Below are 27,951 nucleotides of genomic sequence, written 5' to 3' on the forward strand. Positions count from 1 at the left end.
GCGGAAGTTAATATAACTAGCGTAGTGCAAGCAGTTAGTTTACATAATGAATTAATTAACATGACTGTTATCACAAAAGCAGTTTAACTAGGAAAAAGGTGATGCGAATTTCAGCATGTTGTGATCGCTGGACAAGGACCTACGTCCTTTGACTGGTTCACACTGTTTATTAAAACAAAAAGGAGGATGGTAATGACTCCCAGTAGTGAAAAAAGTCGTCTTTTTTTTTTTCCTTCTTGGTGATTATTTTTATTCTCAAAACATTTTTTCCTGGAAGGCCAGGAAGTACTCGTACACTCTGGGAATGGAATTCTTGGCGCCAGGTCCCTTCCACAGGTTGATGGGATGTGGGATCCTGCGGCATAAAAAGAGTAAGATTTCCGTATCCTCGAAAAAGTGTGATACTCCGTAATGTAAGGATAAATTTACATTTATCTCTAATGGCACAGGAAAATGACAGTTACGCTCACTGCAGCGAGGCCGAGTTAGTGAGATCAGCCGGGCGAGCGAGTGGAGAGGAGGTTTGGTGTAGGAGACCTTTGACCCCAAAGACGATGAGCCGCGAGTGCACCTGCCGCCGCCGTGGCCGCAGGAAGTGTGGGCTGGTGTCGGGATGACGTCAGGATGGGCCGGGACTCCGAGGTGCAGCGGGGCTCAGCCGGCCCCCGGATCCGCGTCCGCCGACTGCGTCTGGTGTGCAGAGGCGCCGGGGGGCTGTCGGCGTGTGGCGCTGGGCCGCGCAGTCCGCTGGGCAGGGCGCGCGGCCCCACCACGCCGGGGCCGCGGGGAAAAGCAGGGCATCTGAAAGCTTGTTTTTCTAAATTTAGGAAGCTAAATGTGGATTCAGCAAACAGATTTTGGAAATACTAAATAGTACTGGGTAAGTACATCTTATTTTCGAATGGCACCTTTAAGAAATCGCAGCCCTTCGGCTGCGCCGCTGGTGTCTTCTAGCTGTCATGTGTGTATTTTATTTATTTTTGCTGTGATGTTTTATGAATGCTTTAACTTAGGTTACAGTCGGGGTTTCTGGCCAGTGTCAGCCTGTTGGCAACATAGAGGCCCTGGGGACCCCTGCGGTTCTCAGGCACCGTCGACGTTCATAACTGAGTGCTCACCAGGCATAAAGATGTTTTAGGGGAAGCATGTTTGAGCTTTTTAATTTTCTTAAAAAAAAAAAAAAAAAACTATTCTAGTTTCTAAACAGTTCCCGAGACCGATAGGGCACAGGCGCAGGTCCGGCACCGGGCCCGGGGGGTCGGTGCAGGCGCCGCGCCCGAGCCTTCGCCCTGCCCAGGGATGGAGCTGCCAGGTAAGGAGACTGGGGCTGATTTCTGTGATTAGAAACAAAATCACTTTCTATATCAATTCCGTTTCAGTCAAAAAAATTAAAAAACAAAAACGCTTATTTGGAGAGATTTAACAAACGGCACGTTTTTGCTTATTTCTTTCCCTTATTCCTTATTTCACAATTGCTTTTTAATATTATATTCTAATCATAGCTGTAAGTAGATTCGGTAAACACTGTGAAATTATAGGGAAAGTAAAATAGTCCTTGAAATATTTTGACATTCTTGGGCAGAGTTGAAAGTAGTCAGGTGAGTAGCGTGGGGTTTAATGCAGCTTTTAGGTACATAAAAAAATCATTTTTTTTCCCCAAACAATCGTGCCGTTCTGTGGAGGAGAATCTGACCGCCCCGTTTTCCGGTGGTGTCCAGCCTGCCCCTTGGCTCCCCACCGGCGGGCGGGGGGGAGGCTGGCTCGCTTCGGGCCACCGGTTCTATGGCCCCCTTCCCTGTCTTCCTCCTGCCGTAGGTCCACAGTGAGACACTCGGTTCCCCTCTCCCTGGCCTCAGCCTGTCCCCTCGGGCACACCTCCGTATTCCTGAGGCCAGGACGTGACAACACCGGCCGTCTCAGCTCCCGTGTTTGGGGGGAAGCTGCCTCGTCTCTCCTTTCTGCCCCATGCCTGCCTGTCCAGATGGGATGGGAGTGACCAGCTGTCCCAGAGCACAGGCGTCTTGGGAAAGAGTGCCCTCCGGCCCTGGCCTGGCTGACCCCTCTGGCCTGAGAGGCCCTGGGGATCCCTGTGGACCCCCACCGTTTTCTCGCTGGACCCTCAAGGCCTTGCTGGGAGTCATAGCATGAGGAGAAAGCTCCAGGCCGTTTGCCCCTTCCCCCCAGCCACCCCCCTCCCGCACTGGTCTTATCTTTGCCGACCACAGGTCACATGCTGAGGCCTGAGTCCCAGGAGTCCACTGAGATGTGAGAGGCACCCTTTCGGGAGGCGATCAGGTCTTGGGTCCCCACACAACCATGTGCACTTGTGCCCAGCACTTAGACCCCGTGGAGGGAATCCTGTGGCTCGTCACTTTGTCACACCGTTTAGGTGGAGAGGTCTGTGTCCTTCCGCTCAGCTTGAAGCGAGACTTATGTCGTGTGGACCTTTTTTTTAATATCCCTTGTTGCTCTTTTGAACCCTCCTTTTTTGGTATTTGTTGCTGATTGACCTTGTCTTTTATTTTTTTAATTGCTTTGTGCCATGGACAGTTTCCTGGGGAACTTGTTTGCTAAGTAAACAAGATTTCCTTGCGAAGTGGTTTCGGTGTCCATGTGTGGCGTTTCCTTTGGCTACTGTTTGGCAGTGCACACACGCCCTGTCTCCTGCAGGGGCTCAGCCACACGTTCCTGCTGATTCCTTAACCATCTTATCGTGAAATCCTTCTGGGTAGACGTCGGATTTCTGTGAAACAGTTTTTCATTCATTTATGTGAGTCACACTCAGCACACAGCATAAAGCACAACTTTCACTGGTTTTATACACATTGAAAATGGCGTGTATGCGCTGAAATAACTTTATTCTGTGTTGGAAGTGGGCCGTCACAAGGTGGCATCTGCTGGCAGCGTGCTCCTCCTGGCTGGGGAGCCCCAGCCCAGCCCAGCCCAGCCCAGCCCATGCTCACCAGCCTCCGACCACGGCCCGCAGAGCCTAAACGTTTATCTCACCCTTGAAGGAAAAGTCTGCCGACCCCGTCTACCCCAATATGGCCTAGAGGAGAACTCAGATAAATTTGTATCTTGAGATGACTTAATTCTTTGTAGTTTTTGACAGATTAAGAGGTAATATCAGTTTTGATTTTTTCACAATAAAATTTGTTAGCAATATAATGATTTATTTACTTGACATATTTAAAAGAAAATAGTTTTACAATTTTTGTTTAAACCCGTATTTCTTGTTAAAACGTTCTCTCCTTTTCGCAGTGTTGAATACGAGACATTCGATATCCTGGAGGACGGAGAAGTAAGTTCTGTGCTTTGCGTCCTATGTCTCGTTTTGACCACCAGGGTCTGGTCGGAAGGTTTCAGGGTCCCGCTTGTTTCCGTAGGTTCGGCAAGGGTTAAAAACGTACTCCAACTGGCCGACGTACCCCCAGCTGTACGTGAAGGGGGAGCTCATCGGAGGCCTGGACATTGTGAAGGTAAGGCCGGCGGCTGCGGGCGCCCTCACGAGCTGAGAGTCGGGCGAGCTTCAAAATTACGGTCATTTTGAACAGAAACCCGGGGCTGTCCTCGACGCCTTTCCTCGGCGGCCTCGGATCCAGCATTTCTAGGCCTGTATTACCCTTCTGCCACCGTCATATCCTGTCGTCGTCACGGGGCCCGCCGCATCACACCGTCTTGGGTCTCTCCGGGGCTGGCCCGTGTCCCCCTCCTGGACGTCCCCTGGCCCTGTTCGCTCGCTCACCTCTTTCAGCTCCCGAGGGACCACCTGGAGCCTGGGCTCCGGAAGCTGGAGCTGCGGCCAAGCCCTGAGTGTGGTCTTGCTTGCTGTCCTAAACCTGGCAGGACTCTGTGTTTCAGCGAGGGCGGCCTCGCAGGCCCCACTGTCAGCCTCCTGTCGTGTCCTTTGAGGCTCAGGCGCCCTCTGCGCTCGGACTGCGACAGTTACTGGGTGGTGCCCTCAGGTCTTTCTGTTCCCCTCGGTCACGTGCTCTCCTCGGGTGCCAGAGCGAGGGCACCAGGCCGCGGGCAGGAGGCCCGAGTGCCAGCGGCGGCCCGACCCTGCTGGCAGTGCCACAGTCACCCGAGGTCACTGACCGCCGGTTCCTAACAGAGTTGTGCGGCTGGTCCTCCATCATGGCCGGGGCCCCTCTGGCTCCCATGCCAGGAAGTCGGGCGGCTCCATCAGGTCGTACGCACATTTCAAGGGGACGGTTTCTTCCACGTCTTTGATGACTAATTTCCTTCTTTGCTTTGCTTTAAGATCATTACATTTTAAATGGATGTGGCTTTTTCTCTAGGCCGTGAAGTGTGGAAATGAGGGCGCCCTCTCCCCCAGCCTCACGCTAGCACCCCTGTGCCCTGGAGCCCTGCCGCCAGCCCCAAACCCCAGAGGGAAGCCGAGCTTTCCTGTCCTCAAAACCCGCACCCTGCCCGGGCTGCGTCCCGGGTGCTGGAGGCGGGTGGCGGTGGCGGGCACGGGAGGGGGCCTGGTGGCCTGCAGGCCTCCACGGGGGCGGCTGCCGGGCTGCCGGGGGGCCGAGTTCCGGGCTCGGAGCTCCGGCTCCCAGCGGAGGCTGGTGCGCTCACGCTGCCGGCAGTCACCGTGGGGTGGCGGTCCGAGCAGTCTGAGGCGCGCACTTGGTGAGGCGGAAGGACGCGGCCCGCGCTGGGTGGCACCGGCACCGTGGGCTGGCAGGGCTCACAGCACAGGCCTTGGTGCTGGTCCTGCGTGTGCTCCGTGCAGGCAGGTGTCCCCTGCCTGGGTCCAGGCCCGACGCCACACTTCGTCAGCCAGCCAGCGAGGCATTTTCCGAGGAAGCGGTCTCTTTCCTGGTGGGAAAGAAAGGGTTAACTTAGTAGCTTCTGAGTGCCCGGAAGCAGCAAAGGTGGACCTGCGTGCGTGTGTGTGTGTGTGTGTGTGTGTGCATGCGTGCGTGTAGACATAATTTTTTTTATAAGACAGTCTTCAGACCCCAGACACTTTTGCGCCCGTTCCTGTCCAAACGTTCTTTGGTGTGTCCCGGGCCATCGGTGACTCCTGGGAAGATGCGTCGATGAGTCTCGTTTAACGCCACAGCTGAGCTGAGCGAGCAGCTTCTTCCTGGGTGCGTAACAGGACTTTTTACGTCCGCCTGCTGAGAACGCACACGTCTGGAGATCCGTGATCTGCCATCTTTCTCCGAGAGGGCAGCTGCTGCTCTTGGGGACTCGCTGCCCGGTTGCCCGTCCGTCCGTTTCTGCAGAGCGCAGTGCTTCGCCGTCGGTCGAGCGCGCCGGCGTGTTCCAGAGGGGCCTGTCCCGCTGGCCGCTGCAGGGGTGCCGAGCGCTTTCTTCGTGGAATGAGTGATTGAATAAGCGAATTGACTGTGACTCTGACTCAGTGACTCAGCCTCACGTCCAAGAACAGTAGCTGCTGTTACCCCATGCCGGGGAGTCAGTGCCCCCCGAGGCGTGAGGTTCGCCAGCGCAGCGTCTGGGCCGGGGGCCTGGGCGGCCAGCTGGAGCGTTTCGTCAGCTCGTGCTGGAACCTCCGGTCAGTGTCCCCGGCAGTGCCCCGTGGTGGCCGTGTTGGCATCTCGCCCCGTGTCGGGACGGGCAGGCACGCCCTGCGGTAGCGCTTCGCAGCTCGAGACGCACTCGGCCTCCAGCAGCAGCGGCGGGGACGCGGGCGGAGGGGCAGGCCGTGTCCCAGCGCGCCCAGGCTGTCCCGGGTGCAGCCGGCCTTTCCTGGGTGCTGCTCATCTCCTGCCTCCCGAGTCAGGCGCTCGGCCGAGGCCTGCTTGTCCCCTGGCGCAGTAGGACCTCTGCGTGTTATGTGGGCAGGAGACCCCACGACACCCCTGAGGGCCATCCGAGGTCACTTGACAGCATCACAACTGTTTGGGTTTAATTACAGAGGCGTGTGAGTGGGTCTGAGTGGTTCGATTGATGGCTGTTCGTGCTGCTTAGTGATCACCTGACACGGTAAACTAGAAAACCTCACCCTCTTTGTCACAGCGAACACTTGGTTCTGCATTCCACGTTTTAATTCTGAAAGGGACACAGTCCGTACGTCTTTTCGCTGGCTTCTGGCCCCCGTGTCCACACGGGCGCACGCGCGCCGCCGCCCTCTCAAGCTTCTTTCTGGCTGTCGTTGCAGCAGGGGGCTTCGCCGTGCGCTCCGGCCGCCGTGTTCGCGAATGCCGCGTCATCTGTCGGCTTCAGGATCCCTTTTCCCTTCGATTTTGTAATTCTGTTCTCTGACAGACGAGTTCTGTAATTATTTTGATATTTTTATTTTTTATATGTACATATACATGTTTTTCTTCTTTTTTTTAATTTTTAGGAACTGAAAGAAAATGGCGAATTGCTGCCTGTCCTGAAGGGAGGAAACGAGTAAATGTTAAACCTGGTGCCGAGCTGTCACGAGAAACACTCGGTCGGAGTGGAGCCGTTCGCGAGCTGGCCCTCAGAGCGGGACGGGGGGGGGGGGGGCCTTCTCCCCGGTTTCGCTCTGTGTGTTCCACGAGCTTGTGCTACATCAATGTATGTTACGTTTTTTTTCCACCAAAAATAGAATGTAATAAACATCTTCAAATTCAATTAAAAATAACTGTGTAAAAAAGTGTATCTTTATAGTGAAGTCAAACACACGTTACTGTGATTACCCCACGTTAAAGCCCCTGTCACACTGCGTGGGTGTCTCGTAGCGGTTAAGAAAACCGTCTCCACGCGGCAGACCGGGCCGGTCGGTCCACGGCTGCGTCGGAACAGCTCGCAGGCCGAGCCGATGGCCCCCGTCACTGGCCAGAGGCCTCTTCGCAGCTCGGACAGTCGGCGCGGGCCTCGTCCTCTGGCGCGCCGAGAGGTGGAGGCGCCGTGGGCCGTGGGACCCGCTCCTTCCCACGCCAGCGCCGTGCGAGCCGGGGACGCTCGGGAGGCAGTGTGCGGCCGTGACAGCGGAAAGCGTCGTCGGGTGGCGCTGAGCATCACGGCTTATTTCATTCGTGTCTGTCGGAAGCACCGAGTCCGCCCTCGCATGGGTCGATAACATCCTGAGGCCCACGAGACTTTCAGCAGCGTTTTCGACCCCGAGTCCGGCATATTTAAGAAACAGCTGCTCTGTTAGGCGTTAACAGGACGGCCGAGTCCAGCTCCACGGTCCTTAGACTTGGGGGTACCTGCGGCCGGTGCTGCGGTCATTAACCCTGCCCCACCTGTCGACCTGGGCAGCTAGGACTCCCCGGATCGCCACGCAGTGGTGGGGACTGGGGCGTGGAAGCCGGCAGCTTGGGTAAGGGGCAGCGCACACGCGCGTGGCTCCGTGACGGCCAGCCCTCCCCCAGGGCGCTGGCGTCCTGTCCTGAGCGTGGGGGCTCCCTGCCCATGTCTCGGCTCTGTTGGGACTTGCGGTGGGAGAGCTCCAGCGAGCTTGCGTGTTCGGGGCGTCAGGGCCCACGTGTGGACGGGGCTGGGCAGCACTGCCCGGCCCTGGGGAGCCGGCCCTCTGTGCGTCGGCTCTGCTGCCCTCTGCAGCCTCCTGTGAGATGGAGCTCGCGGCGGCGTCCTGAGGGGCTGTGGAGCCAGCAGTGAAGTCTGCAAGGTGCCACTGGCATCGTGACTGAATCTGTTAACCCCCGGGAACCAAGGCTCAGCCTCCCGCCGGGGTCGCCCTTCCCCGGGGGTGCGGGTAGAGGGGTGGCCCATGGGCCAGGAAGGCCTCAGACGAGGGGCGGGGGTCCCTGGACATGGGTGTCCAGCTTGGAGGTCACGTCCTTGGCGGGACGAGGGACGAATTCTGAGGGAGTCGGTGTCCACTTGGGGAGAACGCCTGCAGGAGTGGACTCTTCAAAACTCTGGGTTTACCTGGTAACCAAAAATGGAAAGAAAAGATAAACCCAGCGAAAGGAGTTAGGACTGCGTGCAGGCGGGAGCTCGGGGATGTGCGCATTCGTCCCAGGGCACAGCTGTCCGGCTGGAGAGGGTCTCTGTCATCCAGGACCGTGACCCCCCAGCCCGAGCTCCCCGCCACCCCCATGGGGCTGCGCCCCCAGGTGTGGGAGTCACCACCTCTGTCGTCCAGGACTGTGACCCTCCAGCCCGAGCTCCCGTCTGTGTCCTCCCCGCCACCCCCGTGGGGCTGCGCCCCCAGGTGTGGGGGTCACCACCTCGACGCCTTCCTTTCCTGCCTGGAGCAGGACATGGGGGTGGCCTAGCCACTGCCGCGGTGGCTCTGACTGCAGTCTGTCCCTCCGCGGGCATTGGGGAGGGCATTTAACCCTCCCCCTCACGACCTGTGTCCTTCCTAAAGTCCAGGGCGGATTTGAAGAAGGCCCAGTAGGTAGATGTGTTGCAACTTGCTTCACCAGTAAAACAGCCTCGTGAAGACTGGACGGCAGGGCCACTCAGACCTTGTGTCGCTCCGTGGGACGGTGACCCTGCCCGGCTGCGCCCTTCTGGGCCTCTGTCACGAACTCCAGGCCCTGTCCATCCTGACTGATCATTAACCTGCTCAAGAAGCAGCTAAAGATGATCTTCCGTTTGAAATCTACAAAAGTTGAGACATTTTTTAAAATAGCATATTTACAATGAAAAAAACCTCATTTTAATAACTTCTTTTAAGGAAAGCGGCATTCTGGCCCTGCAGGAGGTTTAGCTGGCCTCCGAAAGCCGACCGCAGCGCGCTCGAAGCCCTTGGGCGGGGTGCCGGGCCCGCCTGGCGGGGGAGCCCCGTCAGCCCCACCCTCCCGCGGCCAGAGAACGCGAAAGCCGGTGGCCGGAGTTCGAACGCCGTTTCCGATTCGATGTTTTAATTAAAATCAGTTTTCCAGTTCTCTGAAATTTGACAGTTGGTACTTGTTACTAAAATAAAAGCCTTTTTTCTTTTTTTCCTAAATAAAAGTGAGTTGGTTCTTGGCAGGTACGTTCATTTTATTGCGCGCGTTTCGGGGGTCGAGTTCCGGGAATGGGTGGGAGGCACGGCAGCCCTCTGCTGCGTCGTTCCGCAGAATGGCGGACTTAGGGACAAGTTTGTGCCGTCGGAGCCGCCACCCTGGGTGCGGAGTCTCCAGACGCCCAACTTCAGAAGACGAGCATTCCGTCAGCGCCTGGGAGTCGGGGACCCGGGGGCGGGGGGTGGGGGTGGCGTGACTCCAGGCGGCCACGCGCACCCCTCGGGCCGTGCTGTCCCGTGTGCCAGGATGCGCAGTGCACTTGAGTCACCCGCGAGGCCCGGGGCTGGGCGCTGGCCAGTGAGCTCCACCCCGAGGACCCTCCACCCGGCCGCCGGGCGCTCAGGCCTCATGCAGAAGCCTCGCTTCTGGAGTGACAGGACTTTTTCCGTCCTCACTGGGGCCATTGCAAGTTTTTAAAAATGAAGTAGGTGCCTGGACGGATGCAGCGAGTTGTGACTGCAAAAGGCCCTGCTGTGCCCTCGCCTGCATCTGGACGGTGGTCATTTGCAGGTGACCTTTAATCTCAGAGCCTCGGCTTGGGTTTGAGGGAGCTCCAGGTTTCCTGGGAACCTGTAGAGGGCCCGCCCTTTCCCGGGGACCTGGGGGTGCTGCCTGTGGCAGCCGTAAGGGGGTGTCTCCCTTAGGTGCCGCCCGGCCTCAGGACCCAGGCCTGGAATCGGACTTGGGAGTCCATTCAGAAGGGAGGGAAGTTTGGCATTTTTATAGGAGTTGAAGTAGTTTTTGTGCTGTTACCCTGTGTTTTAATAAAGGACTGTGTGATACAGTGAAAAGTTAGGCCGAATGCCTTCAGAGAGCCCCTCAACCCCCCTCCCTCCTTCCTCTCCCCCCACCCTTCCTTTCTCCGCATCTGGAAGAATGTTCCAGATGGATGCAGGCCGGGAGGAGGCCCAGGCTGTTTCTGGGCCAGCAGCAGAGGCCTCGCCTCATGGGGTGTGGAGCAGTCTGGGGCGCTTGTCCTCTGTGTGCCCTGCGGGTCACCCAGAAGCACCGGCTCCCAGCGGGCGGGGATGCCCCACCCCACAGTGCCCCTCCTGGCCGGCGGACTGCGCTAGGGAGCCAGCCAGGCGGGAGGGCCGCGTTTGGGTGGGGGCCGTGGGTACTGCGTGCTGACCTTCGTCCCCTAACGTGTGCCTCATCACGACTCCGACTTTTAAACCTGTGCTCGCTTCGAGTCTCACTGGCCTCCCACCACGGGGCCCCCGGAATCCTGTGCTCACAGGGCACCCCAGTGCTGTGTGCGAACGGGGTGCCAGGAACACAGGCGGACACACGTGTCGCGTGTATCTGTCCACACGCACGCTGTGGTCCTGTTGACCTCACGTGCGACACGTCCGGGGATAACGTTACGGATTTCAGAGTGATGGCACGGAGCGTGGACAGGGCCCGTGGGCGCTCGGCGGGGAGGGCCCCAGGGTCAGCGCGCGTCCGAGGGCCCCGGGCTGTCGAGGGCCGGCCCGCAGCGTCCCCGCCGCCCTGCGGACGAGGCTTCTCGGCACACGAGCCGGTGACCCTCCCATGGCCGCGCTGTCCCCAGCGCTGGGCGCACCCCGTGTCGGGGCAGCAGCGAACACCGGGCTCTCATGCGTGTCAGGTCCTGGCCTCCGTGCTGGGCACAGTGAGCCACTGCATTCTGACGGGACCCACTTTACAGAGGGGGCAGCCGTTAGCACACTGCCCCAGACCACGGCCCCAGACCACGGCCCGGGCGGAGCTGGGATTTGGCCCCGGTCACCCTACGTGGTGTCACCGACCGGGCTCCTCCCCCTTGAGTTGGGAGGGAGGGGAAGGCGCGCCCAGAGAGGCCCAGCGGGTCCTGACCTGGGGGGGCCAGTGCGGGAGGTGGGCATGGGGACCGGCTGCGGGAGGGAAAGCTGACCGTCACCGGGGCTGCCCTCGTGAAGGCCGCCGCCGCTGGGGGCAGCGTGCCTGTCACTCAGCCAGCCGAGGGCCGAGGGGGGTGGGGGGCGTCCTGGGTGCTTTTTGCCGGCGGGGGGTTCGGAAGTTTGCTGAATTCGCCCAAGTGGTTGAGCCAGAGTTCAAACTAGGCTGGACCTGGCCCTCCTGGGTGGTCACTGTGGTCAGCAGGTGCTGTGCTCAGGGCTGGGGTGGGAAGACTGGAGCCCGGCGGAGGCAAGGCCCCTCCCGCCTCAGGGGTGGAGCTGTGGGTCCTGAATGACACTGTAACCCGGGCCCCAGAGGGGTGAGGTCGTGCCTGGGGGCGGGCTGGGGGGCAGGCCTGTGTCCAGGGAGCGAGCCTCACATCCCGTGTGTGAACGCTGAAGCGCTGAATCAAGCAAACAACGTTACAACGGCGCTGTCCCCCGGACAATGCACCCTGCTAATGATGGGGGGTCGGGGGTGGGCACATTTGAACTCAGAATGACTGGTCCTCCGATGCTGTTCTGGGGCACCTTGGAAGGCCTGGCCCGGGCCAGCCACCCCCCTTACAACTCGATGTGCTCAAGGTGTGCGGCACGTGGGCGGACGCCCAGCCGGACACCCAAGCTCTGGCCGGTGTGCGCTCGGGTGGGCGGGCGCGGCGGGAGCAGTGCGCAGGCTCGCGGCGCGCCCCCTCCTGGCCCGCTGGGTCCGGCCCACGGCGCCAGCGCTCTGGAGGGGTCGGCCTGGGTGCTCCCCCTTCTGGAGGGGTCTGTCCCAGTGCACCCACCTGTGGAGAAGTAAGCCCTAGAGCACCCCATTCTGGAGGGGTCGGTTCCAGTGCACCCACCTGTGGAGAGGTAAGCCCTAGAGCACCCCCTTCTGGAGGGGTCGGACTTGACGCTCCGCGCCGGGCCCGTGAGCTCCTCTCCCCGGGAAGCGCGCGCCGTGCGTCCGGCCCTGGAACCAGATGCCAGGCTCGCAGCAGGTCACCAGCCCTGCCTGGCCAGGTCGGGTCCCTGTCCTCGGCGCCCCCCCTGCCGCGGCCATGGAGGCTACAGGGGTGCCCCTCTGCCCCCAGTTCTGGGGTAGGGCCAGGGCGTCGCGTGACGCTGGCAGAGCTTTCCCGCCCCACAGTCCGGCAGAGGCCCGGGGGACCTCAAAGGGGCGGGCGGGGGTGCGAACTGCCCGCCTTATGCGGAAAAAGCCACTGGAAACCTCTCAAGCCCAAGTTCCCTCGAATGCCAAAGGGCCAGTGCTCTGGCTCCCAGGCCACTGTTGGATTCCAGGGGTCAGCGCGCGCGGACCCGCGGGGCATGCGGAGACGGCTCGTGTCCACGCGAGGGCGCTGCGCACCGCGCTCGGGCCCGACCCGCGCCGGCTGCAGGGGCGGACACCGGGCGCCAGGGGGCGCGCGACGACCGAGGAGCGCGCTGGAGCCGGTGCGCGGAGCGCGAGCGCGCCCTGGAGCGTGCGCGTCCTGGACCCTGGGCGCGCGGGGCCGCGGTCCCGGTTCCCCTGCGGAACCAGATGCCGGGCTGCCGGGAGGGGCGGGCCGGGGAGGCGCGGCCGGCGCAGGGCACGGACGCCGCCCGGCAGCCGGGCCAGGGCGTTCCCGCTGGCCCGGCTCCAGCCCCGGCTCCAAGCGGCCCCGCGCGGCCGCCCCCGGCACGCGGCCCCGGGAGGGCGCTGCGAGGCGCGCGCGCGGGCCGGTCCCCTGGCGACCCCGGCCGCGCGCCTGGGCGCTCGGAGGCCGCCGCGGTCGGCAGCAGTGTCGGCGGGGGGAGGGCAGGGACCCCCGCAGGGCGTGCGCCCCGGGGCCTCGACTCGGCTCGCCCCGCCGCGGGAGGGGCCCCCCAGGAGCCCAGGTGGTGGCGCCGCGCCCCGAGGGGCCCAGTGGCTTTCGAGGTTCTGCCAGTGAGACTCCTGTGAGCCCTCTTTTCCCCATGTCATTCCTGCCTCTCAGGGGTCAGCTTCCCCCGTGAGGTTTTTGTTATTAGATCCAGTAAGTCATCATTATCCTCTCAAAGCAGGGAGCCGAGGGACCTTAGGGGACAGTGGGGACAGTTGAGGTTTAGTGTTTCCAAATGAATACTGGACTAGTACGGGATTTACAGAAGAATCTGGAGGGCCCCGTGCACCCCCTCCCCCGGCCGGGCGAGCCCCCTGCGTCAGCAGGGCTCCGGTGTTATGAGGGGCGAACCCGCCTTGGCACAGCACAAGGTTTTCAGACTTCCGGTTTTCACCTAACGCCCCTTCCCGCTCCCACGGCCCCCCCCCCCCAGCCTCCCATGTCACATTGGCTTGTCCTGTCCCCTTCCGTGCCTCTTGTGACAGTTTCTAAGGCGTCCTTCGCTTTCGATGACCCTGGCGGTGTGAACTGGGCTGGTGGAGAGTGTTCAGAGCAGGCTCCCGCCTTTCCCTGGACTTGCTCGAGCGCCGCCCCAGGAGTCGCTGGCGCCCCGCCGGGGCCCAGGAGGAGCCGCTCCCACCCTCGACCTCCGCCTGGCGCGAGTCTGTTCCCAGCCATGCTCGTCGGCCTCGTGTAGCAGCCGCTGCCATGCCCAGGGTTCGTCGGCCGTATGAGTGGCCCGGGGCGGTCGCGACAGTGGTCAGCAACCGGGGCCTCCTGGGACCCCTCCTGCCCCCCGCCCCGGCTCCTGGTGGCTCTGCGTCTGGCCGAGAGCCGCACCCGTGGTCTGAGGTCGCACAGGAGGAGCCGAGTGTGACAGGCCTGTCGCCCGGCTCCGCCGCCACAGCGATGCCCAGCCCGGCGGCTGCAGCGCGAGGCGCCTGTGTCCCCGGCGGGGCTGGAGCCGGCGCTGAGGTGGGGCGCGGCGGGCTGCGCCCCCGAGGCCTGCGCCTTGGCCGGTATCTGCCGCCCCTCCCCATGTCCTCACACCGCGGTCTCTCTGTGCGCCTCTGTGTCCACAAGGACCCCAGTCACGCCGGACCAGGGCGCCCGTGCGACCTCGGCTTACGTGCCCGCCTTCCACACTCCGTGTCTAAATCAGCCACACTGGGAGGTACTGAGGGCAACAGCTCAACACATGAATTTTGGGGGGCGTAGTGAGCCCCAGCACTTAGGAACGGGGTTCCTGCAGCCTGCGGGGCACTCATGGGGGATGGAGTGACGGCGGCTGTGCAGCTGTGGAGCTCCAGACGGAGGCACCGGCTGGTGACATGCTGGGCCGTGCGTTGAGCAGGCGGTGTCCCCAGCACGGCCCGGGGCGGCTCTCCGTGGCCACATGCTCCCCTTAGAGTCCGCGGCCGCTGAGACGGGGCCCTGGGGGGACCGCGGCCTGGTGGAAGGGGCACCCTGTGCCTCGCGAGGCTCACACCCGCTGCTCGCGGGGAGCCTGCGCCTGGCGCGGGGCCGTCCTGCCGCGCCGGGGAGGCGGCCCCTGGAGAGGCGGCGTGGGCGCCCCCAGGAGTGTGAGTGTGCGAGCAAGGGCCCCACGGGGGCCGGCCGCCCAGCCCGGTCGCCTGCACACCAAGGGGTGGTGACGGCTGCTTTTCGCGCCTGCAGCCACTGCATTTCGGGCGCGGTCGCCGTGCGGCCGCAGGTGGCGAGGACCACGGCTCTCTCTGCGGCTTCGGGCAGCGGTGTGAGACGCGCCCTTCGGTGCTTTCAGGCTTCGTTAGGCTGAGGCGTGGCAGGGACGAAACACGGTGGCGTGTGTGCCGATCTCTCCACGTTCCTGTCGTTCGCGAGCCGGCGCCAAGCCCGGTTTGGAAACGGCAGATTTCTGAAAAATGGTGCTCATTAATCAAACCTGATGGTCTCTGATGTTCCCATGTGCGTTTCAGAGTCGGTTATTGTCTTCTTTTTCAGTTTGCGATTCTCCCGCGGAAGCTGGTCGGACGGCCTCGGTCTCTGCCGCCGGGGTGAGACTCAGTGTGCAGACCTGCGCGTGCGATTCGAGGAGCCGCGGGGGGACGTTCGGGCGCGGGGCCTTGGAACGACGGCGGTTGCTTCCGTGGGCGTTTGCTCTTCACAGAAGCACCATCCACGGGGCTTCGGGCCGTTTACGCACACTCGAGGTGTGACTCCTGTTCTTACTCAGTATGCAAATGAAGCGCGGGAAACATCGCACCCAGCACTCCGGCCGGCCAAACGCACCTTCTTTGATCGAAGGCAGTCCTCCCTCACGGGCTTCGCCTATGGGAAACACAGCTTGCCGTCAGCCCGCCCTCTCGGCAGTGTCGGCGACCGAGCTGCGGGACGGGAGGCTCTGTCCTCTCGGGTAAGTAGCTGCGTTTCTGTTAACGCCCTCGTGCGTCTCGATCCACGCGGAAAGGCCGCCGGGGGCGAAGGCACCCCTTTAAAGGCCAGGGGTGATTTTCTGTTTGTTGGATGCTGAACCAATGTCGCCCTAGTAAGAAGTTTGTTTCATTCTCTCTGTTTTGGGAGAAACTTCCAGAGCAAATCACCGTCGGTCGTTCCTGCTGTCAAAGACTGGGGTGATGCTCTCAGGGCCTTGGCCCTGGGACCCCCACCCTCAGGCTCTGGGTGGGGTCGGGGATGAGGGCTCCTCAAGGGCATTCTGGGCCCTGGGGGTGGGGAGGGGGATGGGCGTGGGAGAGCGGGGCACCTGAGCGACCCCGCTGGAGAGTTGTTCTTGGGCTTCGGCCGGCGCCTTTCCCAGGTGTTCTCTGCAGAGTAGGTGCTGGTGTAATTAGCACCCCTGGGCCGGGATTGGACATGAAGAGGAGGGTGAGGCTGAGAGGGTGGCTCAAGCGCCCGAGGTCCTGGAGGGAGGGTTCGGTCTCACCCAGGGATGGACGCCCACGGCCCCGCCTGCCGCCCCCGTCCCCAGGTGGGGTGGGCACATCTGCCTGGGGAAGGCCTCGTGTTGCTCGGTTCGGACCGCCCCCCCGCCCCCCCGCCCAGATCCCTCTCACCCACTCTCTCTAAAGCCCACATGAAATACTTCCGGGGTCAACCCTGCAGACCTGGCCCTGGGCGTCGAGGCCCCGCCCCACTGCCTGGCCTTGCTGAATTTCCTTAATTGGGAAGGATGCATCCACGCTAGTAAGGGGGCAAGTGGCCGTGGGGGCCGGACTGGGTGAAGGAGCTCTGCACCCTCCCTCCTAGGCGCCGGGGCGGGGCAGGCCACCCAGGCCGGAGGCCGCCGAGAGCTGCCGCCGATGACCTGTTTGGTTTCCTAAGTTTAGCAGCTCGAAACAACACAAATGACGGAGGCCCGGTTCCAAACGGGTCGGGGGGCTGCGCTCCTCCCGGAACAACCGCCCAGGACAACCGCCCCCCGGCCTTGCAGCTTCTAGAGGGGCCTGCGACCCCGGCCCGCGCCCCGCGGCGCCCCGACCCCGACCCCGGCCCGCGCCCCGCGGCGCCCCGACCCCGACCCCAACCCGCGCCCCGCGGCGCCCCGACCCCGACCCCGGCCCGCGCCCCGCGGCGCCCCGACCCCGACCCCGGCCTGCGCCCCGCAGCGCCCCGACCCCGACCCCAACCCGCGCCCCGTGGCGCCCCGACCCCGGCCCCGGCCTGCGCCCCCTGGCGCCCCGTCTCTGCTTCTGCCCTCATGTGTCCTCCGGCTCCGGCCCGCCCGCCGCCCTCTCATAAGGCCCCTCCTGGTTTCACCAACCCCACGGGTAACCTGGGGTCTTCTCCTCGTCCCAGGAGCGTTCGCTCAGTCACATCCGCAGAGCGCCTTCGGCCGGGTGAGGGCTCCCGCACGTGCCCCGGCTCTGGGGATCCGGACACACGTCCTCTGGGGTCACTGCTCTGCGGACCACAGGCCTCGTGTGTGTCTCACGCTGAGATGAGTGGAGGCCCCCCCCCCACCCTGCTTTCCTCGACGTGGCCTCCCCCAGCCCTGTTTCGGCTCCAACTCTGGGGTGCTGCTGCCCCCCTTCCTGTAAGGACTCCGGGGCTGGGCCCCTCCGCAGGCCGGGCCTCGTGGGCCTCGCCCCTGGCTGCCTCCCGCAGAGCCAGCGCAGCGTGGGGACCTGGTCCGCTCTCGGAGTGCCGACGCCAGGCCCGTGAGCAGCCCCACCTGGCGGCCCCTGCCCGTCAGGGCGTTGGTCTGGGCAAAACTGCGGCTCGAGAAGCCGAGGTTCCTGCGAGCAGCGAGCCGATGCGCGGATGCGCCGGCCTCGTCTTCCGCACTGAGCAGCGAGCAGAGCCTGTGCCCGGGGCGGGGGGGCTGGTCCGCGGTGGGGCCTGTCTGGAGGTGGCGGGCCTTCCCCGCCCGGGCTCTGTGGCCCTGGGGGCCCCGTCCCCATCTGCTGACACGAGCCACCAGCAGTGATGGCAGACCCAACGGCACCAGCTTCGGCGGGTGGCAGCCCCACGAAGAGGACAGGGCGCCTCGGGAGCCGTGTCCTCTTTCGTGTCTGATGTCCTCCTGGTTTCGGTCAAGTTCAGTTTCCAAACCTCCTGCGACCGCTCTCTCTCCAACAGATGAAGACTTAAGAAAACCGTGACCGCGTTTCGTTATCACGTTCGACAGAATTAAAATGATTTCTCACTATAATCCGTGAACCGGGCCGTGCTCAGTCTCCCCGGTTCCCTAAGACAATGTATTTTTACAGTCACATCTGTTGAGTGACTGCTGATAAACGACGGCTCCCTCCCCCTTCGGTCATGCCGCCGACCTCCGTAGGGACGGGGACATTGTCCTGCAGCATGCCCCGGGCCCTGGGGTCGGTGAGTGTGTTTCGCGGTTTTGTTTAGCATGTTCCATTTTCACCAGGTCTTTCCTGTAAATTGGAAGCGAGACCCACGGTCTTGTCTGGATCGGCTTCATCCTTGTCCTTTGTGAAAAGGAGACCATCCAGGGTGTCCCTACCCTGGCGGGTACCAGGAGGCATGTGTCTGTCATTTCCTCCAGGAACGAGTGTGACAGTCCCACCTTCGGGGACGTTGGGACCAGGCCGCCGATCAATCAGCCTCTTCGGTTTATTGTGACGTCTCCTCTTGACTTCCCTTGATCTGTTGGGCCATTAGCGGTGTCAAAATGGAGATCGTAGTTTCACCGTTTCTCTTTCTCTTAACATAATCACAACACCATGATCACACCTAAAATTTCGGCAGGATTAAGGATGTAATTCCTTAATCCGTCCTGTCAGAGTTCAGAGTTTCCCGTTTTGCCTCATGCCATTTTTTAATGGTTGACCCAGATAAACTTAATGCATGGCAACCAGCTGACACACCTCTTTCAATCTGCAAATTCCTTCTTGTTTTCGTTCTTCTCGTCCTTCTTTTTCTGCCCCCCGTCATCTCCCTCACTCTCTCACACCCGTTGCAATTTATTTGTCGATAAAAAAAAAACATTTCCCGCAGCTCGGGTTTCGCTGACTGCACCCTGTGTGTGTGTGTGTGTGTGTGTGTGAGAGAGAGTGTGAGTGTGTGGTACATGTTCCCCTGTATTTCCGGCAAGTTGGTAATTAGATCTAGAGGTTCCATCAGATTCCGGGCGGTGGGTTTTTCGGGCGGCAGGCAGATGTGTGTGCACTGCCATCCCGAGGGGTCGATGTCTGGCTCTCTCTTTTTATGTTGTCGTGAGCCCTCGAGGATCTTCGCCCCAGTCCATTCATTTATTAGGAGCTGATTGCGGCCCGGTAATATAAATTTTCCTGTATTGGATGTGCTACTTCTACAAAAAGAAAATTCTCGTTAATTGTCTAGTTATTGTAAGGGAGAGTTCACGCGGGAAGTGCGGCTTTCCGAATAACGACTCGGCTCGCTAGCACGCTCCAGAGGCGACCAGTGGGCTTTAAAACCCACGTCATGACCTCGGCTTTGAGCGACAGGTGCATTTAGGTCGGTGCAGTTCTTTTCTTTACGGATTCGGAACTCGTTCGCCCTGTGGCCCGGGGGAGCGCCCTCGCGTCGGAGCCTGAATGTTTTCGAGGGGACCCCGCGGCCCGATGACAGCGTCTGGGCTTCCCGCTAAGACGGACTGTCTCAGCTGCATCCTGCACATTTTCTGTCTGGCGGAATCGGACGCTGCCCTGAGAGGCGCCGCTCGGTTTCCGTGGGGTGTGGCATCCCACGGGACGCAGGGCGCCGTCTGCCCCGGGGGCCTTGTTTTTAGACATTTTCAGTGGTCCGGCTGGGAAACACACACACGTTTTCAGCGATAAGTAAACTATAGACTCACACCGGAAGTTTGAATTAAAGCTAAAGATGCAGGATTTTCACTTGACCCTCATCGCCTTCTCCCTGTGTCTCCCTGGCTCCCAAGTTGAAAATCCCATTTCCCAGTCCCGCCAGCGTAATGACTGGTTTGCCTCGCCCCGCGCGCGGCGGCCTCGGATGCGTCCACGGTCACCGTCCCCTCCGGCGCAGCTGCCGCTGCCGGCCACGCGACTCCCGACCTCTGTTTAAGGGCTTCCTCCCAGTTCTTTTTGTCCTTGGACTATAGCCCATTAGGGAGGTACGGTTACTTTGCCGTGATTTAAAATTACTTGAAATAATTACCCCCAAGAGGTTATGCCATAAACTCAGTTGTGTTCGTATGGTTCGACTTACTTTGGATTTTAAAGATTGATTTTAATTTAGTTTTGGTTTACAGAAATATGAAATATTTACCTGCTTGCAAAGGTGAAACTATAAACAAGGTATCTTCGTAAAAACTGGGCTTCCCTTCCGTTTCTCTTAAAAAGGAACCATTAAAAATTCTTTTACTTTATTAACTGAAGACATTTATTAAATTAATTTACTTGGTTTGTTATTTGCTTTATTTTGTATGTTCAAATACATACTTACGTACTTAAAAACATCTCCGTCTTTCATAAAAGTGCGTACCGTATTTATTTTTGTTCACCTTGCTTATTTTCCCACTAAATAACATCCCGGAGATCATTCCACGTAAATATAGAGAGAGATTCTTCTTTTCTGTTTCACAGCCGCGTGGTATATTTTGTGAATGCACTGTTGTTTAATCAAACAGTCCCTGCTAACGAACGTTTGAGTGAATTCTGGCCTTTTCCCGTTACTAATTCCACTTTGCTAAATAGCTGGGCGCATGTGCCTGATACGTACCGGGGTGGGGTTCTGCGGGTGCAGCTGTCGGAGCAAAGGGTGACTGCGCCCCATGTCCCCATACCTTCCGCGCAGGCGCGGACCGGCGCGGTTGTTTAAGACTGCTGTGTGGTTTGACTGGACCGCCGGCGAAGGTGACCTTGCGCTCATTAACTCCTCGACTCACCTGAATTAGTTTCCACAAAAATGGCAATGTGGATTCTTAATATTTCCTCCGTTATTTGTTGAAATTTGTACAAATGAGCTGATTCCTTAGCAACCTTCAGAGATGGCCAATGCGTTTTTCTTTTTTTTTTTTTTTGCAGTATCATTATGAATCCATAAATTTATATCTGTGATAACTTAATCCATCAGAGCCACTTACAGTTTTAAAAATATACTCGTTATTTTGGAATAATTTTAGATTTATGGGAAGGTTGCCACAGCTTCGCTCAGAGGCCCCTACGCCCTTCACTCAGCTTCCCCAACGCCGGCCTCCTCACGGTCCCATACATTTTGCCAAACGCACAAAAAACAACTTCGCACGCGATTATTTTAACCAGACTCCAGATTTTACAAGGGGATTTCCCCAGCTTTTCCATCTCTCTCTGTGGGACCCAATCTGAGTTACTGCTTTGCGTTTAACATTTATCTTTTGGATGTAATTTTTTTCCCCTTCTAGGGAGAGCCCCATCCAGCTGACTTTCATTTAGATGAAATCCTAGTGACCTTTGAGTGTGTGCGTGTACGCGCGTGCGTGCGTGCGTGTGTGCAGGCCAGGAAGATGCTCTCGGGCTCATCTTGAGCATTTCTTGCCCCAGACCTGGGACAAGCTATTCTAGGGACTCGGTTCCCTGCAGTGAGAAGCGGAGCCTGCAGGCCACGACCCGAGCCGTTACGTGCCCATGCTGCAGGCTCGTCGCCGGCCGAGGCCTGTGCGGGGAGCGGGGTTAGGGAAGTCATGCTTCGTATAAGGGGAAAACCCACGAGCCCCTACAATTAAAATTGGATTAGAAGGCCTTGAACTCGGTCACTCGAAACGAGCGCGTTTGCTTGTCTTTCGCCCTGAACATCGTGGTCCCTAGCAGCACGATCACCGTGCTCCACGTCGTGTGTAATAATCACACTGCTCGCCGCACACCCAGACAGCGGCGGGGGGGCCGGCTGTGTCTCGCCGTGGAAGCCGGCCTCCCGCCGGGGCCGCTGCGGCGCAGGTCTGTCCCGAGCTCCCGCGCCGTGCCTGTCCCAGCCAGCGGTGGCTCTGCCCCTCGCCGTGGTCGCCGAGGCCCAGGCCGGCGAAGCCCCTGTTTCCGGGGCGTGGTCGATCGTCGCGGTGGAGAGAGGACGGACTCGGCCACGAGCTGGCCCTCGGCTCGCCTGCAGCACCGTGTCACGCACGCGTGGGGCCGCACCGCATGCTTCCGATCTCCTCCGTGGGTGCTGCGCCGAAGGAGCCCAGGCGCCCGCAAGGCGGGGTCGAGCCGCGTTGGGCCCGAAAGCGCGTTGTGCTGAAATGCTGCCGTTCGCGGAAGCAGCGTCTTCTGTGCAGAGACTCGGGCCCCAGGGCACCGAGGCTGGAGTCGGTCAGAACCCCGACGCGGCGGGTCACTGGCCGATGCCTCGTCAGCGTCCCGACGCCGGGCGCTCGCCTTTGTGGGAGTGAGCGCGGCCGTGAGTTTGCGGACGGCGTGCGGTTTATTGGAAGGATGTGTGTTTCCTGCCCACCTGTGCGCTGTTAGAACAGGCATCTCTGCGTTTTCATCAGAATTGTGAGCCCAGTGTCTGCCGCGGTGCCCGGCCGTGGCTGGGGGGTGGTGTCTGCCGGGGGCGGGGGGTCTCTGCCGCGGCGCCCAGCCAAGGGGGAGCCTGGGAACATCGCAAATAAGTTACACAGAATGCCCGCAGTTCCGCAGCCCCGAGGGGTCCCGGGGCTGGCCATCGGTCTGTCAGAAGCTCCATGAAGGACCGGCCACCGCGTGTGACCCTGTGACCTCGCAGAGCTCTGCTTGGTACAGCGACATGTCCGAGAAGCACCATCACGACAGGGTCTGTCAGATGCCAAGGAAATTACGGGGGAAAATATTGTAGCTTTAATTTTCCCGAAGGCTTATTTTCTCTCCTGACGTGAGCTTCCTCCTCCCTTTTTTAAAAAAACAACCTACTAAACGTAGCTATGTAAAATTTGCTTGTTCAGAACTTTACAAGCTACGAAATACATTATTGCAATCTGTAGTTATACAATAAACAGGCATGGAACTAGGTAACAATTCCCAGTATGGAATAATCATAAAACCCAATATTACTTTTTCCCCGGCTTAGCCTATATTTTTTAATAAACTGTCACTTCTTCTGCTCTCCGCAAACACCCAGCTTCCTCTGCAGCCTGAGTTGTGCTTTGTCTCATCTCGAAGATAAGAGGCGGGTGCGGCCTCTCATCTTCCCTGGTGAATGGCCCAGGGATTCGCAGTGGTAAACAAGTTTGCTTTGAAAGCGGCAGACCTTTTAGGAACTGTCCAAATGCTGACGGCTTCTGGGGGAAGACGCACCGGCGGCCTCACGAGCCTCGTGGGTTCCCGCTGCCACTGATGACCTTTGAGTCTGTCACCGCCTTTTGAAGGAGACCATGCGTTCAGTGGCCGGGTGTGTCCCGTGGTCTGCACACCTCCCCCCTTCCCTGCCCCGTCCCCCCAGGGTCCCCGGCACGCCAGCACAGCCCAGCGGGACCACGCTCCCAACGTCCCGCTTTCTAGGCACGAAGTTAGAGAATTGGCAGTTGAAGCGGGATCTTCGAGGGGTTTCCTGAGAGCGGGAGCAGGAGGAGGGTGACCCTGTCCTGAAGGGAGCCGCCCCCTGCTCCTCCCCGGCCCGCCGGCCGCAGATGGGGGCGGCCGAGGCACCTGCCCGAGCAGCCGATTCCGCTGCGATTTCCCCACCGGGGGCGGCGGGGTCTAGGCTGACCCGCTCTGCACTCCACCCTCCGGGTTTCCGGTTTCACTCTCCGCTCTCGCCACATCCAGACGCTCTCTTCGCCCTTGGGAGGGGGGTCTTAGCCGGAGCCTCTGCTCCAGCTCAGCGGACGCCCGGTGAGACCAGTCGGCTGTGGGCTGGTTATCGATGGAGGGTGACGGCGAGATTAATAATCGTGGCAATAGAAGTGGCGGCTGGAGGCCTGCCCCACGGGGCCTGCGGCCGGCCCGGCCGGGGTCACGGACGCACCGGGGGATGAGGGAGCCGCAGCCTCCCCCCTGGGCCCAGGGCACACCGGGGGGTAGCCCTGAGCCCCCAGTCCGGGAGCCACCGGAAAGCGGCCTCTGTCGGTGGCACAGTGTCGGGGTGTGGGGGGGGAGGGCAGGGAAGGGAGAGGCCTGGCTGGGGCTGGGGCTGGGGCTTTGCGGGACGCGGGCGTGGGTGGCACCCTGCAGGGTCAGCGGAGAGCGAGACGAACCCGCGGCGCGTAGAGGAGCCGTGGGGAGAGCAAGCCCAACGCAGCCCGAGGAGCAGGCGCCGTGGGCCCGAGCGGCGACCAGACCGCGGGCATCGCCACACGGCCGCGCGGCCCGGTGTCCGGGGGCCGCAGGTCGCACTCCTCCTCCCTAGACACGCATCGCTGCCGAGGAAGCCACGGTACTCTCTCCCAGCCTCTGAGGGAAACGGCCTCGTCTGGACTTTGCCTTCCTGGGTTTTCAGAGCTGCACCTGCACCTGGCCGGCCCCGCCTCCCGCACGCGGGGCCAGCGGGGGCGGCTGGAGTCTGTCCTCGTCAGCCGTGTGGCTCTTAGACTCTGGAGTTCGGCGTGCTGTCACAGACGGGGATCCGGGGGGCTGGCGGGGGGCTACGCCAGCCCGGGGTCTTTCACACGAGCGCTGTTGAAGGACGGGCCTGTGCTCCGACCTTCGCTGCAGGAGAAGTGAGCCCCCCGCCCCCCAGCACGACATCTCCGCCAGGACGTGAACTCTAAACCAGCCCCTTTCCAGGCCGCCTCTGTGGAGGAGGGGCTGCACCCCACAGCGCACGAGCCAGGGCGCCGACTTCAGCTCGCGGGGTTCGTGACTCCGTGGTTGTTAATGGTCGTCACGTTCGGCAAGCGAGCGGATGGCTTATCCGTCTGCTTTCGCCAGGTGGGCAAACAAGTCACGCTCACCGATTTGGGAGCAGACGTCAGGACACGGCCCTCCGTCACAGAGCCCGAGCGCCTCCCGGGGGCAGCCGCGTCCCTGGGGCCTGGGCATCATTTGGACAAGTGCCGGCGTGTGTGCGCGCGCGTAGGATTAACGGAAGCAGGGGCGTCCCGTGCTGCCCCCCGTGGGTGCCGCGCAGGCTGTCCTGGGCCTCGCTCCCCGTTGGTGCTGAGGGAGACGCCGTCCTACCCACGGGCCGCCCAGAATCGCAGTAAATGGATGTCCGGCTTCCCCGCGAGCCCCGCGTGGTCGGCCCGGCAGCCCACACGCCGCGGCGGCCACGGGCTCGGGTTCCGGGAGTTCCGCCGGGGAGGGGGAGGGGCACAGGAAGCGGGGTGCGCGTCCCCGAGTGGGGGTGCCGCGCGCACTCCCCCACACGCCCCGCCAGTTCCGGCCGACGGGAACGGTGGGCACCACAGCCTCGTGTCAGGACTCGAAGACCTACTGGGTGCTTTCGACGCTGTTTTGGAAAGTGAGTTTAAAAAATGGGTGATCTCTGGGAACTCAGATTACTGCGCGCCCACAGGTCTGTGTGTGTCACGTGACCTGCCATGTGACAGAGCAGGTAAGTGCCTGGTCGCCGACGAGCACGTGGTCCACGCCCCATAAGGCTGCTGCTTCCCCCCCAGAGTGTGGTGGCCTGTGGCCGCTTTCCAGAAAGGGGGAACACGGATTGAGGGGGGCCGGGGGACCGGGGGACCCGGGCGGGCCTAGCTCGAGCCGAGCGCCTGCGTGATGGGGGCACCACGTCCCCCGTCCGGGTGACTCTGCCGGCAACCGCCGAGGGCAGTGGTGTCACCTGCATTTACAGGTGAGCCACTGGGGCCCAGAGAGGCCACAGGGCCAGTGAGCGGCTGAGCCGGGCGAGGGCGTGAAGTGCCCGGCCCCGCCCCGCGATCGGCCGTGGGAGGGGGGTGCGGCGGCCACACGTGTGCGTGTGCGTGTGCGTGTGCGTGTGCGTGTGTAGGGGCATGCACACGTGCGCAGTGTGGACGCGGACGCGATCCAGGTGCACACGTGCCGGGGGCTTTGGCGGTGGGGGGGGCACGTTTCGTTTAAGCGCCCCTTACACGGCGCCGTGAGTGTCTGGCCAAAGGTTTCAGTGTTATTTTCAAATTATTCGAGTTAGGAAATAGAGCTGGCAGGGAAGTCTTGTACTTGCCCGATGTATTATTAATAAAGCAGAGCAAACCGAAAAAGCAATAAGATATTTGAAAAAGTAATTTTAACTTTGATGTGGCCACATAGATTTTAGAGGGGAAATAGGGTCATTTTATACCAAGTTCCCTGAGCCTTCAAGACGAGGCAGAGAAATTTATAATGAAGCCCAAAGGAAATAATTTTGACAGGCACAAACCTGTATTTCTCCCATTATTAAGTGGATGTCTTCCTGACGAATAAAATATTTGGTAAAATATTTTCCTTGTAAGTGTTCTCGGCAGCGTGGGGAATTCTGAGTGACAGCGCCGAGTCATGCCCTTTCTGCGGCGTGGGACGGGGAGGGCCTGCCGTGGGGACAGCGGGCGGTCTCGCCTTCGGAGCCGCGGAGAGGACATGCTGGCCGCTCCCGCAGACGCCAGCTCCCGGGCGACCACTCTCAACGCGCGGGTAACGGCTGGCTTTCCGTGGACCAGGCCCCGCCTCCCTTTGACAATAAGTAAAATATTTAGCTTAAGGGTGGATCAACTAGAAAAAGTTCTTTTACGCACAAAATTGCTTAAAGGAGGAATTTTAGTGTCTGAACAGATGCCTGTGGCCTAACCGCGGGGTCAAGGCCCGGCCCAGCAGGCATTGCGAGTGGACGGCAGAGGGCGGGTGGGCGGCCCGGGGGCTGCGCCGGCAGAGTCGGCTCCGCGGACGCCTCCCTCGCTTCCTGTTTCGGCCGCTTCCACGAAGGGTCCAGGAGAGCCCAGCCGAGGCCCTGTGACTCTCGTGTTCCCGCAGGGGTGGGGCCTGGCGGGCAGTCAGTGGCCAGCTGACCTCCAGCTTCGGGGGGCGCAGCCGAGACCCCTGCAGAGCACCGCGTGCTTCGGGGGTGCAGGGATGGCCGTGGGTGTGATCAGCCCCGGCTACCAGGTGTTAATCCCCCAAAGCCACGTTTGGGATCCTTTTTGTTATTCCCTTTTATTGTATCTCCTCGGCATTATTTTGTTCGTTTGTTTTTATAACCAACTGGGCTTTTTTTCAACCAGAGTTTAATAATACGGAATTATGATGGTGTGAATAATATGAAATACAGCATGCCCCAGAGCGTTTAAAAATAAAAGCTGCTTTTACGAAGGCCGGTGGGCAGGAAACCGGCTTTGCCTGAAAAGTTCGTGGTCGCAGCGGGAGGTAGAAGGACGTCAGGGCGGTGGGGGGCAGGGGCGGCGAGCTTTCCTCCGTTCCCTCCAGCTCTGAGGACGGGGGCCTCGCAGGCTGGCCTGGGCAGCTCCCCGCGGTCCACCTGGGCTCGCGCCCGGCGCCTCCCGCAGGCCAGCCGGGGCGTGTCCCCACCTCCGCAGTGGGGTACCTCTCGTGGTCGCTGTCAGGAGAAACCCGAAGGAGATGAGGGTCCGGGAGGCTTCGCTCCCGGGGCCCCCCAGTCAGCACTCCTCAGCGTCTGGGAGCCCCGCTGGAATTTAAGGAGCAGTCCGTCCGTCGTGAGCAGCAAAGGAAAACAGCCCTCGGCTGCGTCCCACGCGAGCCGGACGCGGGCGGCCCGGGGGGCTCGAGACCCATCTGCGCTCTTCCTTGTTTTTCAGTAATTTTTTTATTTTTTAATGAAAGTCATAAATGCGCGTGCTGTAAAAGTCACACGGCACGTCCACGTCATTTGCTGCTCCAAGCCCGTCTCCTCCTCTAGATTGTGGCTCCCGGCCGCCCACATGATGAGCGAGAAGACCGAGACTCGGCGTGGCAGGGGACGTGTCCACTGTCGCCCAGCAAGCAACGCGGAGCCCCTACCGCCAACGTCCGAGCGGCGAACCGAGGAGGTGGCCGCCCTCGCTGGCCCTGCGTCGGCCCCTGGGCCCCGCGGCTCTGTGGCCCCCTCCAGTCCCGAGGCGTTGCCAGGAGGGTGCGGAGCAAGGCGTCTGGCTCGCCCGGGGGGTGCGGGGCACGGGGGAAACCGAGGCAGAGCTAGCCGCCATCGTGCGTCCCTAGGTTATCGTCGCGATCGTAGCGGTTACTGTTCGTGTCTCCGTCGAAGCTGCTCTCTGTCCTGGGATGGGACAGACACATCCGGCGGAACTCAGGAGGCGTTCGCCCCCAAATCCTCACGCAGCCCAGCTGCCGGCGGGGGCGGGGAGGCGGCGCCCAGAGCCGCCGAGATGCGTGTGCAGCTGCAGAGACGGGTGGGCGCGCTGCGTCTTTAAAACGCAGTTTAATTGTTTTTCATGCTTCGAAGAGGAATTAGTGTGATTTTAACAGCACATTTGTAATTGGCTTTAACTATCATTTACGGAAAGCGATTTCTCTCCGTGTCGCCGTTTGAAGTGCAAATGCGTGCGCTCGGGCCGGGAGGGCGGACGCCTCGCTCCCCACCTGCTCTGAGGCGCCGGATGATGCCGCTGAAAAGGGGGGCGGCGTGCGATCGTGGGGGGCCCCCGGAGTTCCAACGAACAGAGCGAAAAACTCGCGCGTCACAAAGGCTTTTGAACGTTAATTCGGCATTAAATGATGATGACGAATCGTCCAGAATAAAGAGGCTTTCTGAGGGGACCCTTTTGCCGCTAAACGCAGCGAAAAGCAGGATGAACATGCGTGAGACGGACAGTAAACTCCACACCGCCGAGTGTCCTCAGAGCGGTGTTTCCGGAAGCCGCCGCCTCCCCCGCGTCGCGGCCGGGAAGGCTGGCGCTGCAGCCGCTCCCCGCGCGGTGGCATCACGGGCGGGCGCAGTCTGACCGGGACCCCGCCCTGTGGCCTCCCTTCTCTCGACACCTGTCCCCTGACCCGCGGG

At 60.9% G+C, this 27,951-nt stretch overlaps 1 protein-coding gene across 2 annotated transcripts in view; it reads left to right on the forward strand.

Annotated features, from left to right (window-relative positions):
- GLRX3 (glutaredoxin 3) overlaps positions 1-6,606 on the forward strand; it is a 28,282-nt gene extending 21,676 nt beyond the window's left edge. For both annotated transcript variants that reach the window (XM_036222235.1, XM_016157552.2), the window contains exons 8-11: positions 828-880; positions 3,262-3,301; positions 3,387-3,479; positions 6,329-6,606. In XM_036222235.1, coding sequence (XP_036078128.1) covers positions 828-880; positions 3,262-3,301; positions 3,387-3,479; positions 6,329-6,382 — 240 coding nt within the window. In that variant the 3' untranslated portion in view covers positions 6,383-6,606. The remainder of the gene's footprint in view (positions 1-827; positions 881-3,261; positions 3,302-3,386; positions 3,480-6,328) is intronic.
- Positions 6,607-27,951: the final 21,345 nt, after the last annotated feature.

This window comes from Rousettus aegyptiacus, unplaced genomic scaffold (genome assembly GCF_014176215.1).
Source record: "Rousettus aegyptiacus isolate mRouAeg1 unplaced genomic scaffold, mRouAeg1.p scaffold_m13_p_6, whole genome shotgun sequence".
In the NCBI taxonomy this organism is placed as follows: domain Eukaryota; kingdom Metazoa; phylum Chordata; class Mammalia; order Chiroptera; family Pteropodidae; genus Rousettus; species Rousettus aegyptiacus.